Source organism: Ictalurus furcatus, chromosome 11 (genome assembly GCF_023375685.1).
Source record: "Ictalurus furcatus strain D&B chromosome 11, Billie_1.0, whole genome shotgun sequence".
Lineage (NCBI taxonomy): Eukaryota > Metazoa > Chordata > Actinopteri > Siluriformes > Ictaluridae > Ictalurus > Ictalurus furcatus.
The window spans coordinates 7,008,229-7,027,057 of record NC_071265.1 but is presented as its reverse complement, the minus strand read 5'-3'; the positions used below and the strand labels follow the sequence as shown (position 1 = coordinate 7,027,057).

Genomic DNA, 18,829 nt, shown 5'->3' with positions numbered 1-18,829 from the left:
AGTACGCGGTTTGGGACGCAGCCGTGCTCTCTTGTTTGCTGTGACACGGTAGAGCACTGCCGTGTGTGTACGTGTCCTGTCGCAAAACGCGGTGAAAACTCCCACACGACGTTAATACTGTGATTAAGGTGTGTACATGTCTGTAATGCGACTAAAACAGGAATACAACACATGTCTTAATTCGATTTGTGTTTACTTCGAGTATGACTTTAGTCGGATTAAGGTCATCAATAATCGCTGTTTACATGCTAGTTTCTTAATCAGAGTATCGTCTTAATCGGGTTCATATCGGATTATTGTTGTCCATGTGAAAAGTTATAGACTCATTAATGTCCAAACATTCATCCAAATACTAAACCACTGGAGTCAAATTGAATGCAGTATTAACAGAATTAGACAAATCTACTGTGTGCTTCTGAGTACGCACAAGAAAAGTATAAACCTGAGTTATTTCAGGTGGCATAATAACCTTCAGAACTGATAAGAATCACGCTGAATTTCTTCTTGACCCTGAATCTGCTTTGTAGGCTCTATCTTTGGATCTGAATAGTTCTTGCGGAAGCTGTCGATAAGCGCATCAATACATCTGGCTCTGTCTCGCTAGATTGTAGGTGCAACTGTCAGCATTCGGTACAGACAAATCCACTCGAAGCTTTTTGGCTGCTACTCAGAGCGGCACTGACCTTCACATGATCTACACAAACTTTACTTCTCTCACAACAGGACACACTTCCTTAAACTCAACAGCTGTTCTAGACGACATCGTGTATACTGCATCTCCTATTAGTTTCACTTAATTTAGTGTAAAATTATGCTTTATTATCAGTTGCTGTATCCGAGTAACACAGGGAGGTTTTTTCCTTTTGAGATTTGAGAGCTATGCAATGAGCTTAGTATCTGTTAACCCAAAGATAGCTACAGCGCATGCATCTTATAAATGAATCAATTTGTTTATTTCTTGTTAATTCTTTTTCGTGATGTTGGAACAGAAGGGTTCATTAATGCAAGGACACGTTGTGTATCAGAGTGTGCGATTTTCAGTACAGCAAAATAAAACAGATGACAGCCTGCAGCTAGAAATCATGCATTGTAATTATGCAAAACACTAACCCGTTATCTCAATTCAATTCAGTTTCAAATCCGTTTTATTTGTATAGCGCTTTTAACAATGGACATTGTCTCAAAGCAACTTTCCAGAAATATAAAGTGGTTATCTGTGTGATAACTGTGATTAACAACCTTACAACAACTACTACTATTATTGCCAATATTTGGCTTAGATACAACACACGGAAATGTCAACTGGTTCATTGCTGAGTGAAGAAATGTGTAAGGTTACCTGAGAAAATGTTCAATTCGAATAATTTGCTCGGCATGTTTGTAAATGTATACACTTTCAGCACCATCATAAATCAAATGTGAATTGTTTAGGTAATGTACCGTGTTTGTCATGTGGCCTGATATTAATTAAAATGGTCATATTTTTAACTAGCAGTAATCAAGGCAAGAGTAATACTTTACATTTCATTGGCCTTGTTGGTCTGCAGGTATTTTAAGTTTTAAAGATGTCAATACTAGCTACTTCATGGTATAGTTTATACATTTCTTTCTTTCGAATTGTAACGTTTTCTATAATCACATTTTTTTTTTTTTCTGAACTATTTGGTTGAGCTTATCCATGCACATCTCTTGGATTTCATTTCCCCAAAACTCATTAACAATGTTCCATGGGTATGACAGTGATTTGTATTATTGGATAAATATGGTAATCTTACAGAACCTTCTGCTTTCATAACTTGTTTCTTCCCTTGAGGACAAATTGAAGAGAGGATGAGCTTCAATCTGTGATGGAAGAGGAAAAAAAAAGAGAATGTAGCTGACACAAGTCCATTTTTCCATAAGCCTCCATTCTTGTATGCAGCATTATGTGTTTCCTTTCATTATGCTTCCTTCTGGGTGGCAGCTCAGGTGGTAGAGCGGGTTGTCCACTAATTGTAGGGTTGTCCACTAATTGTCTACTAATCATAGGGTTGTGCACTAATTGTCGGGTTGTCCACTAATCCTCTACCAATCATAGGGTTGTCCACTAAGGGTTCTCCGCTAATCGTCTACTAATCATAGCATTGTCCACTAATCATCCACTAATCGTAGGGTTGTCCACTAATCGTCCACTAATCGTGGGGCTGTCCACTAATCGTCCTCTAATCGTAGGGTTGTCCACTAATCGTCCTCTAATCGTAGGGTTGTCCACTAATCGTCCTCTAATCGTAGGGTTGTCCACCAATCATCTACTAATCGTAGGGTTGTCCACTAAGGGTTGTCCACTAATCGTCCAATAATCGTAGGGTTGTCCACTAATCCTCCAATAATCGTAGGGTTGTCCACTAATCATCTACTAATCGTAGGGTTGTCCACTAAGGGTTGTCCACTAATCATAGGGTTGTCCACTAATCATCTACCAATCGTAGGGTTGTCCACTAATCGTCCACTAATCGTAGGGTTGTCCACTAATCGTCTACTAATCGTAGGGTTGTCCACTAATCGTCCACTAATCGTAGGGTTGTCCACTAATCGTCCAATAATCGTAGGGTTGTCCACTAATCATCTACTAATCGTAGGGTTGTCCACTAAGGGTTGTCCACTAATCGTAGGGTTGTCCACTAATCGTCTACTAATCGTAGGGTTGTCCACTAATCGTCCACTAATCGTAGGGTTGTCCACTAATCGTCCAATAATCGTAGGGTTGTCCACTAATCGTAGGGTTGTCCACTAATCGTCTACTAATCATAGGGTTGTCCATTAATCGTAGGGTTGTCCACTAGTCATCTACTAATCGAAGGTTTGTCCACTAAGGGTTGTCCACTAATCGTAGGGTTGGCGGCTCGATTCCCGGCCCACATGACTCCACATGCCGAAGTGTCCTTGGGCAAGACACTGAACCCCAAGTTGCTCCCGATGGCAAGTTAGCGTCTGGCATGGCAGCTCTGCTTCCATTGGTGTGTGTGTGTGTGTGTGTGTGTGTGTGTGTGAATGGGTGAATGAGACACAGTGTAAAGTGATTTGGAACCGCTAAGGTTAAAAAAGCACTATATAAGTGCAGACCATTTACCATTTACTTCTAAGCTGAGGAGGAATTTTTGTAGAAATGTACAGCAGTCCACTAATCGTCAATTTATGTCCACTAATCGTAGGGTTGTCCACATCCCCAATTATAAAAGGGTGTGCACACTTATGCACCCAGGTTACTTTAAGTTTTTTATTTTTCCCCGTATTTTACGTTTTATTTTACGTTAATTTTTATACGTTGTAATTTCACATTGAGGGTGGAAAAAGTTCTGACACGATTTATCTTGGTTTCAATTTTTTTACATCACAAAAACCTGCCATTTTCACAGGGGCGTGTAGACTTTTTTTTATACCAATCGTATTTTTATATCTGTTACATGATTTGTGCACATCAGCAACCATTTCTTTTGTGTACTCCTGGGAAAAAGGTCACGGTTAAAGAGAACAGTCTCTAAAAATCCAAGTTCCTTTGGACTAAAATAAATACAATTACAATTTTTTATTTTATTTCTTTTAAGAAGGGTTTATTTAAAATGATGTAAATCATTTTTGGCACACTTGTTTTTGATCGAACAAGCATAAATAGATTCTCATTGATTTAGTCGAAATTTTGAATTATAGTGCGTAATCTGTATTTTATAGAATTATTTTTATGAACGGTGTCCAAAATTATGGATGGCACTGCATATTAAAACTACATGGGAAAAAAAAAATCAACCATTAATGCTTAAAGATAGCTCCGGATATGTGAGGAGGACAGCCGGAGGGCTCTGTGGCTCTGAATAGAAAATGGACTTTTGGCAAGAAAATCTCATGAAGAGAAAATGAGGAGAAATTCTGAGAAGAGAAAGATGTTAGAGTGGAACTTCTGAGTTATAGTTCTGCTGTATAATCCATAAGGTCTATCCATCCTTATGGATTATATCTATCCATCTATCCATCTTCTATACCGCTTATCCTACTGGGTCAAAGGGAACCTGGAGCCGATCCCAGGGAGCATGGGGCACAAGGCGGGGTACACCCCAGACGGGGTGTGAATCCATTGCAGGTTACAATCACATACACATTCACACACCCATTCATACACGGCGGACACTTTGGACATGCCAATCAGTCTACCATGCATGTCTTTGGACTGGGGGAGGAAACCGGAGTACCCAGAGGAAACTCCCGCAACACGGGGAGAACATGCAAACTCCGCACACACAGGGCAGCGGCGGGAATCGAACCCCCGACCCTTGAGGTGTAAGGAGAACATGCTAGCCACTGTGCGCCCTGTGATGAAACCTCTATGGGTGAATAAGGCCTGCAGTATAGGACCATGTAATACAATGATGCGTTAACAAAAACAGTACAGTACATTCGCCTGGACTTTCGAATGTCAGTTTATTTCCAGTGCTCACTATTTGTGGTTCTTTTTTTTTTCTTTCTCCTTCCAGATAAGCAGACATGTCCACCCGAGAAGTTTGACTGTGGAGGCAACACGAACAAATGTGTGTCTCTGTCCTGGCGCTGTGACGGGGAGACGGATTGTGAAAACGGAGCGGATGAGGAACACTGTGCAGCCGGTGAGGACATGGGAACGTGGAGTCATAATGGGCAAATTATACCGAGGAGATATATACAGGATATAGAAAAACGTTCTGAGCAGGTATTCATAACATGAGTGGTGTTTGGGTTGCAAATGGAGAAACCACTGCATTTTTATAAAGAACAGTGGCAAATTAGGACAAAGCGGAGCCATGTTGTACTCTCACACATGAGTCTGATTGAAACATCACCACCAGTTCTTCCAGATCTTTCTTGCCTTTTGAATGGCTGCCTTTGATACCGCTGGTGAGATGAAATATCGTATCTTTAGTGCATCACCGCTTTTGGAATCTAGAAAACTAGGGAAATAGGGCAAATAGGGTTTAACAGTCTTAGTCATCTACTCTTTAGTTCCCAACTAAAGTTGTCTATCAATCAAAATGTGTTGAATTATAGAAAATAGTGCTGGATCGAAACATATTTGATCACCGTCGAATATTTGTTGGTGTTTCTGAGCGAATACATGAATACATGTTCTCTTAAAAACAATAATATTTGGGTTTAGTAATCACCCTTCGTTTTTATGTATATATCCAGTATTATTAGTATGATATCCGTGATTGTGCCAATGAACTGAAATGCATTTCCATGCATTTAAAATAACACCAGTTATTTTTGCAACTTTTTTGATCGCATGAACAGAAAGTCAATAACTCGAATCTAAACAAATAATAAGATCAAAATACTAGATCAGACGGAACAATATATAAGCAGACCTGCCGACCTTTTGTTAACATCAGAGTACGCTGCTACAGGATGTGTTATCACATATCAGAAATATGAAAGAAAAAAAAAAGATCAGCCTTTTTTGTTGTTGTTGAAGTAGATGAGGCTATGGAAACTTGAATCTAAAATGATTGACAGTTGCGTACTCTAAATTATTACCCGGCACCATGAAAGCCCCTCCTCTTTACACTCATCTCACATAAGTAATCTCTCTTCCGCGCTCGATTTTCCCACTTGAAAGATGTACTGGCATGAAGCCCTCGATTTCTGTCCAGGTAAATGGAGAACGTTACCAGTTCATTGATGTTAAATAAAATGTATAATTATGTGTTTGACTTAGTTGGCATTTAAACAAGAATAATGTTAACATCAGTCGGTTATTAGTGATGCCACTGGAAAACACTTTTTCAGGCGAAAGTGTGTGTATATATAGGCTTTTACAGAAACCAAGCGTCTGGTGGTTTCCGTTAAACCTCGTACCATTATAGTTTCTACCATATGTCAGTGGTTTGTGAAAGAACTATTGAAAATGTACCGGTTTTCAATAGTTGTCAGTCCCCAGAATGCATCAGCCACTCTATATACACCGCCATATTGTCCACCATATGTGTGTATTACATGTTCTAGTACTCAGGGATACAATCTGACACACTTATGTCCTCTCTGGTCAGGATCAGTAGATGTCAATATTACTCTGTGCGTTATTTAGCTGACATAACAGTCATCCTAGATGTTATTTGCATTTGGCTGAATCCCAAATGGCTTACAATTTGAACCTAGTGCACTCCATAGGTTGGAGAAAGCAATTGTTCATTGCCTACATATACCAACATGCATAACGAATACTCATTGAGTGTGTGTGATCTCACGCATACTGTCTACCCAGCTTCCAGTGGAATTATCTTAGGAATTTAACCCACCTCTACTGCCTATATATCCGTGTTAAAAAAGCACTCACATTGCAGCAGTTACCAAGCACCTACGTGATAACTATCGTGATTTTCTGATCCTTGATGTCTGTTCTAGAGAGTTCCACTGTCATTTCTGTTCAGCTGTAATGGCTTGTATGACTGCCCAGTGGTGTATAATTTAAGCTGATGATTGTGAATACCTGTAATAGCAGAACTAGGTGAATAATGCTCCAGTCTAATACATCACTCCATGCATTAAACACTTTTCAATGTACACCTATGACACGAAAACTATTTAGAAAACCTATTAACGTTGGAGGTCATGTCGAGAGTAATGTTCTAGATGGAAGGTAATGTTAAAAAAATAAATCGTTATCGACATATTTTGACATATGCGGCTTATGTGCTATTACATGTTTTAGTGGTTTAAATATCTAAGTACGGAGGACATGCGTCTACTTTGTTCACTTGTTTCAAGCCCATCTGATAAGCATCATTATGGGATATACTGAATACTGAATGACTGAAATGTAACTCTGTACGAAAACAAAGCCTATATGAGCAGAAATGACCCCAGCAGTCGTATTATAGTGGTTGAAATATTTAATAATAGTTCTATATTTACTCGTTAAAGGTCAGCACAGTGGTGATCACTGATCCCATCTGCATTTCTGGACACAATAAGCCTCATTATGTTATTGTGTTACCAGTGGACCATGTATTCAGGGTCGTGGCAGAAATGTGGCAACCCGCACTAACAAACATTAAATAGCAGTTGAACGGCTGTAGTATGATGTGTATAATTAGCACCTTGTGGCATCCAGTAACTCTTATCTGTGTAAAACTGGCAAGGCTATCATTCGACATTACCCCAGAAGCTAGACATGAATAATAGATTTTCAGATATCACTTTACCTTTCCTGTACGCTTGCATTATTAAAAAGCATCTAGCATATCCTGTATTAAAAATGTAGTGTCAAAACACGGGGCCACTCGCTGTGCAGAGAAGGCTTTGGAAATCTTTTTAGACAAAGGTGCAACAATGTTACAGTGTTAAGAGAAAAAAGAAAAGATTTCAGTTTTAAAAGAAGATGTTGAAGAAGAACAGTCCAGGAACTAAAGGCATGCTTTCCAAAGTGTATGTGCGGAGACACAAATGGCCTGCCAAGGAGTCCAGTATCAGGACCTGAGAGTATGTACAGCGGTGTAAAGATGGAGGAGGAATGAGGGAGGAGGGCCGTGTAAAGGTCAGTTTGTGTTGCGTACTAAAAACCAGGAGCCAGTGTATGTGACAAAGAATCAGAGTGATGTAGCTGATGTAGTGTATGACATATCTGGTAGCTGAGATGTGTACAGTGCTGTGAAAAAGTATTTGCACCCGTCCTGATTTCTTCTGTTTTTGTGTATATCTCATACAAATAGTTTTAGATCTTCAAATGAAATACAACATAAAACAAAGGCAACCCGGGTAAACATACAATATAATTTTGATTTATTTTTATTTTTATTTTTATTGAAGCAAAGTTTTTTGTTGGAAAAAGTTCTCCAACACCTATCACCCATGTGAAAAATGAATTGGCCCCTTAAACTTAAAAATCTGGTTGTGCCACCTTTAGCAGCAATAACTGCAACCAAACGCTTCCAATGACTGGAGAGCAGTGTTTCACAGCACTGTGCTGGGATTTTGGGTCAATCTCCTTTGCAGAACTGCTTTAGATCGGACACACTGAAGGGTTTTCGAGCATGAACTGCCTGTTTAAGGTCCTGCCACAGCATCTCAGTTGGTTCAACTCAGTACTTTCACTAGGACACTCCAAAACTTTAATTTGGCTTTTTTTGTAGTCATTCAGAGGTGGACTTACTCCTATGCTTTGGATCATTGTCTTACTGCGTAATCCAGTTGCTCTTGAGTTTCAACTTACGGACTGAAGACCGGAGATTCTCCTTTAGGATTTTCTGGTAGAGAGCAGAATTCATGTTTCCCTCAATTATTACAAGTTGCCCAGACCCTGAGGCAGCAAAGCATCCCCACACCATCACACTACCACCACCATGCTTTTCCGTAGCTATGATGTTCTTTTTGTGGAATTCTGTGTTTGGTTTACGGCAGATGTAACGGGACTCCTGTCTTCCAAACAGTTCCACTTTCGATTCATCAGTCCACAGAACATTCTCCCAAAAGGTTTGAGTCTCATCAAGGTGTGTTTTGGCAAAATTCAGACGAGCCTTAATGTTCTTCTGGGTTAGCAGTGGTTTTCGCCTCGCCACTCTTCCATGGATGCCATTTTTCTGATAGCGGACTCATAAACAATGCCCTTCATTGACGCAAGATAGGCCTGTAGGTCCTTTGATGTTGTCCTTGGCTTTGCTTCAATAAATAACTATCATTTAAAAATTGTATTTTGTGTTTACTCAGGTTTCCTTTGTTTTATCTTAGATTTTGTTTTAATTTCTGAAACAATTTCGTACGAGATATACACAAACACAGAAGAAATCAGATACTTTTTCACAGCACTGTATATACTGTCGCTGTTGTAAGCTTTTAGGCTGAATGCAAATGCAAAAGAATGTACAGTAATTTAGATGTGGAATTATACATGCATGGGTCAGAATTTTAGTGTCAAATTGGGAAAAAAATGGGCAATATAAAGAGAGGAAAGCATTTTCCATGAGTATCGTAATATGAGTCTCAAAGGTAAGTGAGGAGGCAATGGTTCTACCAAAGTTTCACACTACAGTAGGAAGGACAATCCCTCCATCACTCTCTTTTTGTCTCTGTTGAAGCTAACAAGAGAAAACGTGCACCTTGTCATTTTACCGATGAACTGGGAGCGCAAAATCCTCTTCCCTGAAGGCCGTTAAAAAGCACTGACACTGAGAAAATGTTAAATAAACTTCTCTTTACAGAAGACTTCACCGGATCAACTATTCTGCATTTTTCTTTGTTAAATAGCAACACGTTTTTCAGATCTGTTCATTATTAAGCTTAGATTATTAGGCATTCTCCATATGTGAATGAGTTGTTATTATAAAAATTATAATGTATTAGAACGAACTCATTATATAAACCTGTGGATTGAATTACAGCTGGAGCTACTGTCAGAGGTGCTGGTATAGAAAATAAATCGATGCTTTGATTTAAAAGTTCAACCATGTTGTGGTATAAATATTTTAAGTTAATTATAAGTTATTATACATTATAGTTATTATACAGCTCCAACACACCCCTACGAATCTCCAACCGCTTTAATTACAGTGGGGGAAATAAGTATTGAACACGTCAACATGTTTTTTCAGTAAATATATTTCCAATGAGGCTATTCACATGAAATTTTTACCAGACATCAGTATTAACTCAAGAAATCCACACATATAAAGAAATCCAAACATTAAAGTCCATAAATAAAGTTATGTTCAATAAAGTGGAATGACACAGGAAAGTATTTGACATGCTAATTGAACTTTATTGCATACTTAGTGGAGAAGCCTTTGTTTAGTACTGACAGCTTCACGACGCTTCCTGTATGAAGAAATTAATCAGCCGCAGTATTCCGGTGGGATTTTGGTCCATTCTTCTAAACATATTGTCTTTAAATCTTGTTCAGTTGGATTCAAGTCCGGTGATTGACTGGATTTTGTCTTCTTTGAAACCAATTGAGAGTTTCCTTTGCTGTATGCTTTGAATTGTTGTCCTGCTAGAACGTCCACCCACGTCTCATCTTCATCATCCTGGTGGATGGCAGCAAATTCTTCTCAAGAATCTCCCGGTAAAGGGCTCCAATCACCGTTCCTTCAATTATATGAAGTCTGCCAGTACTATGTGATGAAAAACAGCCCCACACCATGATGCTTCCACCTCCAAACTTCACTGTTGGTGTAGTGTTTTTAGGGTGATGTGCAGTGCTATTTCTTCTCCAAACATGGTGTGTAGTATGACAACCAAAAAGTTCAGTTTTGCTCTCGTCTGACCAGACTACACTCTCCCAGTATTTCATAGGCTTGTCCAAATGAGTTGTAGAAAACTTTAAACGAGCTTCGACTTGCCTTTTCTTTAGTAATGGAGTCTTGCAGGGTAAGAGTGAGCAGTGGAGTGCATTGCCTATTGTTTTCTCTGTGACGATGGCACCTGCTGCCTCCAAGTGTTTCTGGAGCTCTTTCCGAGTGGTCCTTGGTCTCTTCTGTCTATTCTTCCGACTCCCTGGTCAGAAATCTTGTGAGGAGCTCCTGTGTGTGGCCGGTTGATGATGGAGTGATGTTGATTCCACTTGTGGATAATGACCCCAATGGTGCTTACTGGAGGATTCAGAAGTTTTGAAATACGTCTGTATCTGATTCCATCAATATGTTTTACAACAATAAGGTTGTGAAGGTCTTGGGATAGCTCTTTGCTTTTACCCATCATGAGATGTTTCTTGTGTGACACCTTGGTAACAAAAATCCTTTTTATAGATCATCAATTTACTAACCCAGTTGATATTAATTTGCACAGATAGGAGGTATAATTACTTATGAATTTCAGTTGGTTCCTTGTCTTACCTTGAATTGGAGAACTGCTTTTTCTTAGCGTGTTCAATACTTTTTCCCTGTGTCATTCCGCTTTATTACACATAACTTTATTTATGGACTTTAATGTTGTGGATTCTTTATATTTCCGGATTTCTTGAGTTAATACTGATGTCTGAGGAGAATTTCATGTGAATAGCCTCATTGGAAATATATTCACTGAAATAAATGTTGACGCGTTCAATACTTATTTCCCCCACTGTAAAACATAAATGGCATATAAGTACACTCTTTCTTTTAGAATTTATGGTAGATTCCATGGTGCACATTCTTTCTACCTGGTTTTGTGGATGATTTATTTTAATATTAATAAACTACATCAGCCTACTACTAAGTACCACAGAATGAATAATAATAACAATCATCATCATCTTTAGTGTAATTATTTGTATGTTCGGTCAATGATATAAGCTGAAGGAATGTTAATTATGAATTAAAACATAGTTATTTCCAAAATGTCTAACAAATTGAAATAACAGATTCACCCAATTTATTGCTGTCATGGAGCCAAGGATTTATGCATTTTATCTGATTTAAATGCTTTATTCTACAGTATAATCAGAGCTTATTTTGAGCTCTGCCGGATCCTGAAACAGGAAAACTGCAATGTAAATGTTAATTTTATATTACCACTGCTGAAATATTGCTAATAACCAATCATTAGCCTCTTTCACATAATGTAATCATTTCAGGTTCAAAGGTCACCTCTATTCGTTGTCACGAAGCAAAGCCTACAGTCACGTAGCATGTTAAAGAGTGTGTCTTGTCGAAAAGAAAGCAGTTATCATGAACAGCATTTTTTTAAGAACACAATCAATGACTGAGAAAATAGGGCAAGATATTAAAAAGGCAAGAGTACAAGAGAGCGAGCAGCAGCAGGTCACTGATGCAGCAGTTTGGCGACCGTTCCCACAACTACACAGCAAAATCACCAGTGTTGATTTAACACCCACAGTGTTGAAGTCACACCCTACAGTGTTTCATATAAGTCCATTGGACTCATATAAACACTATAGGTGTTAATTCAACACTAGGAATTTTACTGTGTAGCAGTGATAATGCTAGCCTGATTGTGGAAGGTTTTTAGAAGCGCTTACGAGGCTAAACGTTGTCAACCTGTGCATGGCTTTGAAAGTGAGATTGGCTGCTGGGAATTAAATAGAGTTAACAGCCCACATGCAGTCATTCGGGCTTTTAGGGAATACAGGGGCTCAAACACAAAAAAAACGATCCAGAAGGACCAAGTGAGTTGTTGGCTAGTGAATACCGTACCAATCTCGAGTGGAGCGCAAGCGGGGTTTCTCCAAAATGAATCTCATTTGTAGCTCGCAGCGTGAATCCCTTCTCATTCTCACCATCTCGTCTCGGATGTTTTTGAACATCGTGGGTCCACCGCTTACAAAGTTCAGTCCTGAGCCATTTGTGCACTCATGGATACTGTACGTAAGGGACACCGGGAAGATGAGGAGGACACTGGCATGGAATATTTGTGGAATTTTTTGTGCAGTTCATTTTAGTATATTGTAAGTAGGACTACTGTATGAAGCGTAGTCTAGCTAACTGAGGAGACAGCACATAAGTTGATAGAAACGTTTCCCTTTGTACTGGGAATACTCACTGCTATAAACTCATTACGTCGCTGTACTAGTGGGATCAATTACATAGGCCTACCTATCAGCACTGAATATCGTTGGCTACTTGAGATTCTAGAAGCACTTTTACGTGGCCGTAAGTTCGGGGACCGGGACCTTTCGCGTGCCTCCTGACCTGCCGGATCACTACCTCTTATCGTTCCGGGACCTGCAGATTTACAAATTAAGCACTGAGTATAATACATGTGAATTACTCGCAAAAAAGAAAACAAGTTATTACACGGTTATTATTATTATTATTATTCTTTATTGAAATTAAATCGAATCATATATTATTATAAAATCATTTTTATTCTACATTCACGCCACTCTTAAGTCATGAAAATGCTGAGAATGTATCGGGTATGTGCACACACAGTCCAAAACGATTTATTTTGTAAATAGTTAATTGGAATTGGAATATGTACACCCACACACTCACTCAGTGCGTGTGTGTGTGTGTGTGTGTGTGTGTGTGTTGGTATCCTCTGCTTATAAGCGAGTGAGTGGGTGTAATAAGTTTAGTCTGTGAGACTGCTGCACTCCCATCTGTTAGCACACGCGAGTGTTGAGAGAGCACCGCACTCGTTACATGTTCACGTCTCTTCTTCTATCCTCCCACGGTTTAGCAGCCAGGCTAAGGGCCTTTGTTAGATACACTTTCACTCTCTTGTCTGTTAATTTGGTTATATTAGGATGGACAGGACTGTTATCCATGCATAATCTGATGATCCTGAATTATAAATCTGTTTTCACACAGCTGTTTAAATTGGAAAGTATTGCCTTGATCGGTCAACTCTGCAGAATGTGTCTCAATCAGGCTGAACACATTTCTAACGGGAATGAATTTGATCTTTCATCTAATGTGAAGATGTCTGTACGTCACCTTCACACACCTTTCCATTTTCTCTCCGTTTACTGTCTAATGTACCATTATATAACGTACTGTATTCACCCTCGGGGTAAACTCGTTTAAAAAAATAAATAAATAAATAAAATCCTATTCTATTTTTGCAGTCAGGGAACCCTTTACCTGTAATATAAATTACACTGACCCCCTCAGTACACGTTTATTTTATGTCTGTAATCTATTCAAATATTATGCTTGTTTATTCATTTAAATCCCTAATTTCTCCATCTGGGGATTAGTAAAGTATCTTATCTTATTATTATCTTAAATGTGCGCAGTGATATTCTGGCTATTTATTGGTGTCCCAGTGCTTTTTACTCCTGAAAGTTCTACTACCAGAACCCAAGATTCAAGCTGACGTTATGTGAAGCCTCGCTTTGCGTTTGACATATTGATTTTTGGATTAAACCCATTTAATTCAAGTGACCGTTCCCAAACCCAATAATAAATATGTTTGTTGGCCATGCTGATAATGATCATGAGAAGTAGTAACATAATACACTGCATGGCCAAAGATCTGTGGACACCTGACCATCATACCCATATGTGCTTGTTGAACATCCTATTCCAATGTTATCCCCCCTTTTTGTTGTTATAGTAACCACTCTGCAGCGAAGGCTTTCCACTGTATTTTGGAGCATGGCTGTGGGGATCAGGCACTGATGTTGGGTGAGGAGGCCCGGAGTCCGTTCTGCGTTCCAGTTCATCCCAAAAGTGTTCAGTTGGGTTGAGGTCAGGGATCTGTGCAGGATACTTGAGTTCTCTGGCAAACCATGTTTGGTAACACAGTCATGTTGGATCAGGTTTGCGCGTCTTAGTTCCACTGAAGGGAAATTGTAATGCTACAGCATACAGAGACGTCCTATACAATTGTGTGCTTCCAACTTTGCGGCAGCAGTTTGGGGAAGAACCACATATTAGTGCTGTAGTCGGGCGTCCACATAATTTTGGCCACACAGTGTTTGCTGCAAGCTTTAGGCATTTCAAGGGCAATCAGCTTTGTGTCAGAAACACACAAATAAAATTTGTGTGAAATGACTGTGGTGCACAAAGGGGTCAGTGATGCATATCCAGAGGGTCGCTGACTGTATTGCTTTTTTTTTTTTTTTTAAACCGCATGACTGTGTTGTTATTATTTAGTTATCATATATTTAGGGCTCATTGATATTTGCTCACTCTTCTGCTCTGAAGAAAGGCTTAAGCCAGACAAAGAAATAATTGACGCATAGAGTGTTCAGTATTGCTGTATTCTTTTGGCTTTCTTCTTTTAAACCTCCACCAGCAAAACATGAACAAAATGTAAAAAGTTTACGTTCATCACCTACTTCGTCTGTTTATTAGTCTTAACACCTCTTATTGTAGGTGTTAAGAGCTCTTATTGAATTCGTTCTCTCTCTGTGTGTGTGTGTGTGTGTGTGTGTGTGTGTGTGTGTGTGTGTGTGTGCATGTGTGTGACTTGCTGAACTTTGTCTATTTCCTCACATTGGCCTGATATTTCCCTTTGATCTCTGCTGCTATTTGCTAAGTGCCCCACAGGCAGTGCTGCAGCTCTCTGTAAACTCCTAGCTGCTCTTTAAAGGGCTCAAAAATGGCCTTGTCCTTCTGTAAACATCTGCCGACTGGCTGGGGACGACTCGATCCCAACCGCCATGTTATAAATGAATTTGTTGTACAGAAGTGGCATTCATTCCCTGAACAGCACAGACGTCATTCACAACATTTCTTCCACAGAGCCTGTTCGAGCAGGGTTGCTTAGCTTCCTCATGAGATTAACAGGGATTAAGTTTGTTAGCAAGTTTGTTTGTCTTAGTCTTTAATATTAGTTAACCAGCTTGTTCTCTGTTTTTTTTTTTTTTTTTCTGAATGATGATCATAATTACAAAATGACCAGGTTACAGTTTAAATCATATGTAATGGTAAGAATGTATCACTGACTCATTTGGATTATTTCCATACTAAAAGCTGTGTAATGTATTCATGCGTTTAAAATAACTAGAAGATCAGGCCAAAAAAAAAAAAAAAGCATTTTCTATCAATATTCCCTCAGAGAATTTTAGAGGACATTTATCATCCTATCAGGAAGGAAATAGATCCTGGGTTTCTTTAAAAATAAAAAATAAAAACTATCGCTCTACTTATTTAAGTTATACAGAGTAGAAGAAGCTCAGAGAGGGATTAGATGGGCAAACATACTTTGTCTCTTAAAATGCAAAGTATGTGTCTTTAGGTCCTTTCAGTTGATCCAGAATATAGCAATCTGTCTTCAGTCTTCTTAAATTGAGGCCACTGGGTATCCTCCAGTTGCCCATGTTGAAATGAAAACCCTAAAGCGTGTTTATAAAGCCAGAGATGGACACAAGACTCAAGGAAGACAAGCATCAAGAGTATTTTCTCAAGAGTATTGACACCCAGGTAGTTGAATGGATTCCTTAGCTGTCACAGTGGCTTAGTTGTTAGCATGTTTGCCTTTCACCTCCAGGGTTGGGGGTTCATGGAGTTTGCATGTTCTCCCCGTGGGTTTCCCCTGGGTACTCCAGTTTCCTCCCCCAGTCCAAATACATGCGTTGTAGGCTGATTGGCATTCCCAAATTATCCATAGTTCCATAGTGTGTGAATGTGTATGCGATTGTGCCCTGTGATGGGTTGGCACCCCATCCAGGGTGTCAAACGCCTTGGGCCCTGAGTTCCCTCGGATAGGCTCCAGGCTCCCCTGTGTAGGGTAAGCGCTATAGAAAATGAATGGAATTGATGGATTATTCACTCCATGCTTCAGTGCTGATGGTATTTAAGGTTATCTGCAAAAGCATAAGGACATGTTCATCCAATTAGACAAAAAAAAACTTCTCCAAGTGATTTTGTATAAAAGCATCTGTCAAATGCTGTTGATGTAAGTGTAAATGGAAAGTTATTACTCCTACACAAGAGCATCCAGTTCACTTTAGAAGAATTTATTAAGACTGCGTCCTGATAAACGGCACACTTTTTGCTGAGCCACGGATCTTGTTCCAAATATAGTTTTTATACTGTCTGTTATTGTGACGGTGGCAACATTATGCTTGGACACAATGTGTTCAGTTTGTTTTCATGACAAAACTGACATGATGGGAAACGCACGAGGTGTTCAGTTCATGCATTTTATATATATTATATTAATATTATATTATAGTATATACAGTGTGTATATATATATAAAATGTATTTTGAAAGTCAAAATTAATATGACATGCAATTTGAATAATAAAATTAAAGAATAAGAACATCGAAAGAATGTAGATACGTTATATATATATATATATATATATATATATATATATATATATATATATATATTAGTTAATTAGCTGATTAGATCTCTTCTCAGGTCGACATGTCTGTATTATAAATTCTTTATTCTAATATTTTGAGATACTGGATTTTTGATTTCCGTGAACTGTAAATCGTAATCATCAAGATTAAAACAAAAAAGGCTCGAAATATTTCACTTCATGTGTAAAGAATCCAGAATATATAAAAGTTACACTTTTTTAATTAAATTGCAGGAAAATTTTTACTTTCCCACGATATTCTAATTTTTTTAGATGCACCTGTATGTGGATGTATATATAATTTTGACTTTCAAAATACAGTATCACTTAAAGTAAAAGGATTGCCAATTATTATACCTGATGGATTGTTATACCTGGAATTAAAAAAAAAAAAAACAACTCTTCTACTGTGTTTATAAAACAAACATTTTCTCCATTCAGGTCTAAAATATTGACTAAAATTTGATTTTGAACAAAATATAGCAATATTCTTGCCATACAAAATGTATACAATGTAGGACTGTTGAACTGTTACATGATGCAGCCGATTTCTGATGTGTTTTTTTTTTGTTGTTGTTTTTTTTTTTTAATAAAAAAAAATACTTTTAAAAATCTAAAGTTTTCACTGGATTCTAGCACAGATTTTTGTCTAGAAATGTAATTGTGAAGATATACCAGAGACATGCTGATCCAGAAAAAAGCCTCACACCCCATTCAATATGTTTATCTCATTTTCCTACAAATCGCCCAAGCTTTTAAAAGAAAATTATCACTGGGCTTTACCATTATGTGTGTGATTGTCAGGTCTGCGTGCTCTACCATTATCCAGGACACATTTTTACAGCTGGTGAGAGACCATTAATTAGCTTGTCTAGACTGAATGTGAAATTATTCGTAGTTGAACCAAATTCAAACAGTTCCAGAGGAATTGGTGTGTTTGTAATGATTATTATTATTATTTTTTTTTATATTATTATTATTTTTTTTTATCTCTGAGCAAATTATTTTCTAAAATGGAGCACATATAAGTACCACACTCATTACACAGGTCAGCCTTGTATTAGTTGAATGCACACAGCATGAAAAATATCATGTGCAATTTAGGCACAATCTTAAAATGCAATGTAATTGTTGCTAAGTTGGAATGTTTGCCCTTTTAAAATTCCTAGCCAGTCATTTTCTGTAGCGTAGCAAGAAACACTGCACATTACACACATTGGCAATAAAGTGCCACAAATCACCCTCACCAGCTGTTCTCCAAGTGTGGGACAGTACACTGCAGACGCAGTCAAGATAATTACATTTCCCTTGTTAAATTTTAAGGTATTGATTCAAATTGTGTGGATTATTTTTTTTGTGTGTCTATGTATGAAATATATATATATATATATTTTTAATGGTTTTCCCAAAGAGCATAAAGGACGTCAAGGTCATACAGGACATCTCATTATGTCCTGTATGATAAACATGTTCATTAAAGTAATCTTAAAGTAAACAAATCTGTTTTTAAAAGAAGTAACCTATAATAACGAATGAAACAGGCAATACGAACCAATTCTCTGTAAATCCGAAGTGAACGTCTGAAAGCGAAAGCTTGGCCTAGAGAGCAAAAACTACTAATCAAATGATTTTGTTGTCTTTAGTTTCCAATGGGGCAGCTGCAATACGAATGGGTATACATTTCTGGTTAATTTATTCATTTTAACAATACTTACACTGTCAACTAGGGATATCGGGGGCAATTAGTTTTTCACACAGGTGATAGGTGTTGGATAACATTTTTTGCTTCAATAAAAAAAAAATAATAATAATAATAATAATAAAACCTGTATTGTGTGTTTACTCAGGTCGCCTTTGTTTTATGCTGTATTTTGTTTGAAGATCTAAAACTATTTAGTATGAAATATACACAAATTTAGAAGAAATCGAATCAAATAGTTTTTCACAGCACTGTAACTTGTATCGTAGATGTTCCACAACATGAATTCTAACTATAACCTGTTCAAATGTGCAACGTTTTGTTCATTAATACATTAAAACTAGTTTTGATGGGATTTGAACTTCCTGTCTTTCAGTAACAAGCTCCCTGAGACACCACTGCTCTGGAGTTTTTTTAAAAACCATTTT

At 38.0% G+C, this 18,829-nt stretch overlaps 1 protein-coding gene across 3 annotated transcripts in view; it reads left to right on the top strand.

Annotated features, from left to right (window-relative positions):
• Positions 1-18,829, top strand: part of lrp8 (low density lipoprotein receptor-related protein 8, apolipoprotein e receptor) — a 199,673-nt gene that overhangs the window by 120,394 nt on the left and 60,450 nt on the right. For all 3 annotated transcript variants that reach the window (XM_053636574.1, XM_053636573.1, XM_053636572.1), the window contains exon 4: positions 4,506-4,634. In XM_053636574.1, coding sequence (XP_053492549.1) covers positions 4,506-4,634 — 129 coding nt within the window. The remainder of the gene's footprint in view (positions 1-4,505; positions 4,635-18,829) is intronic.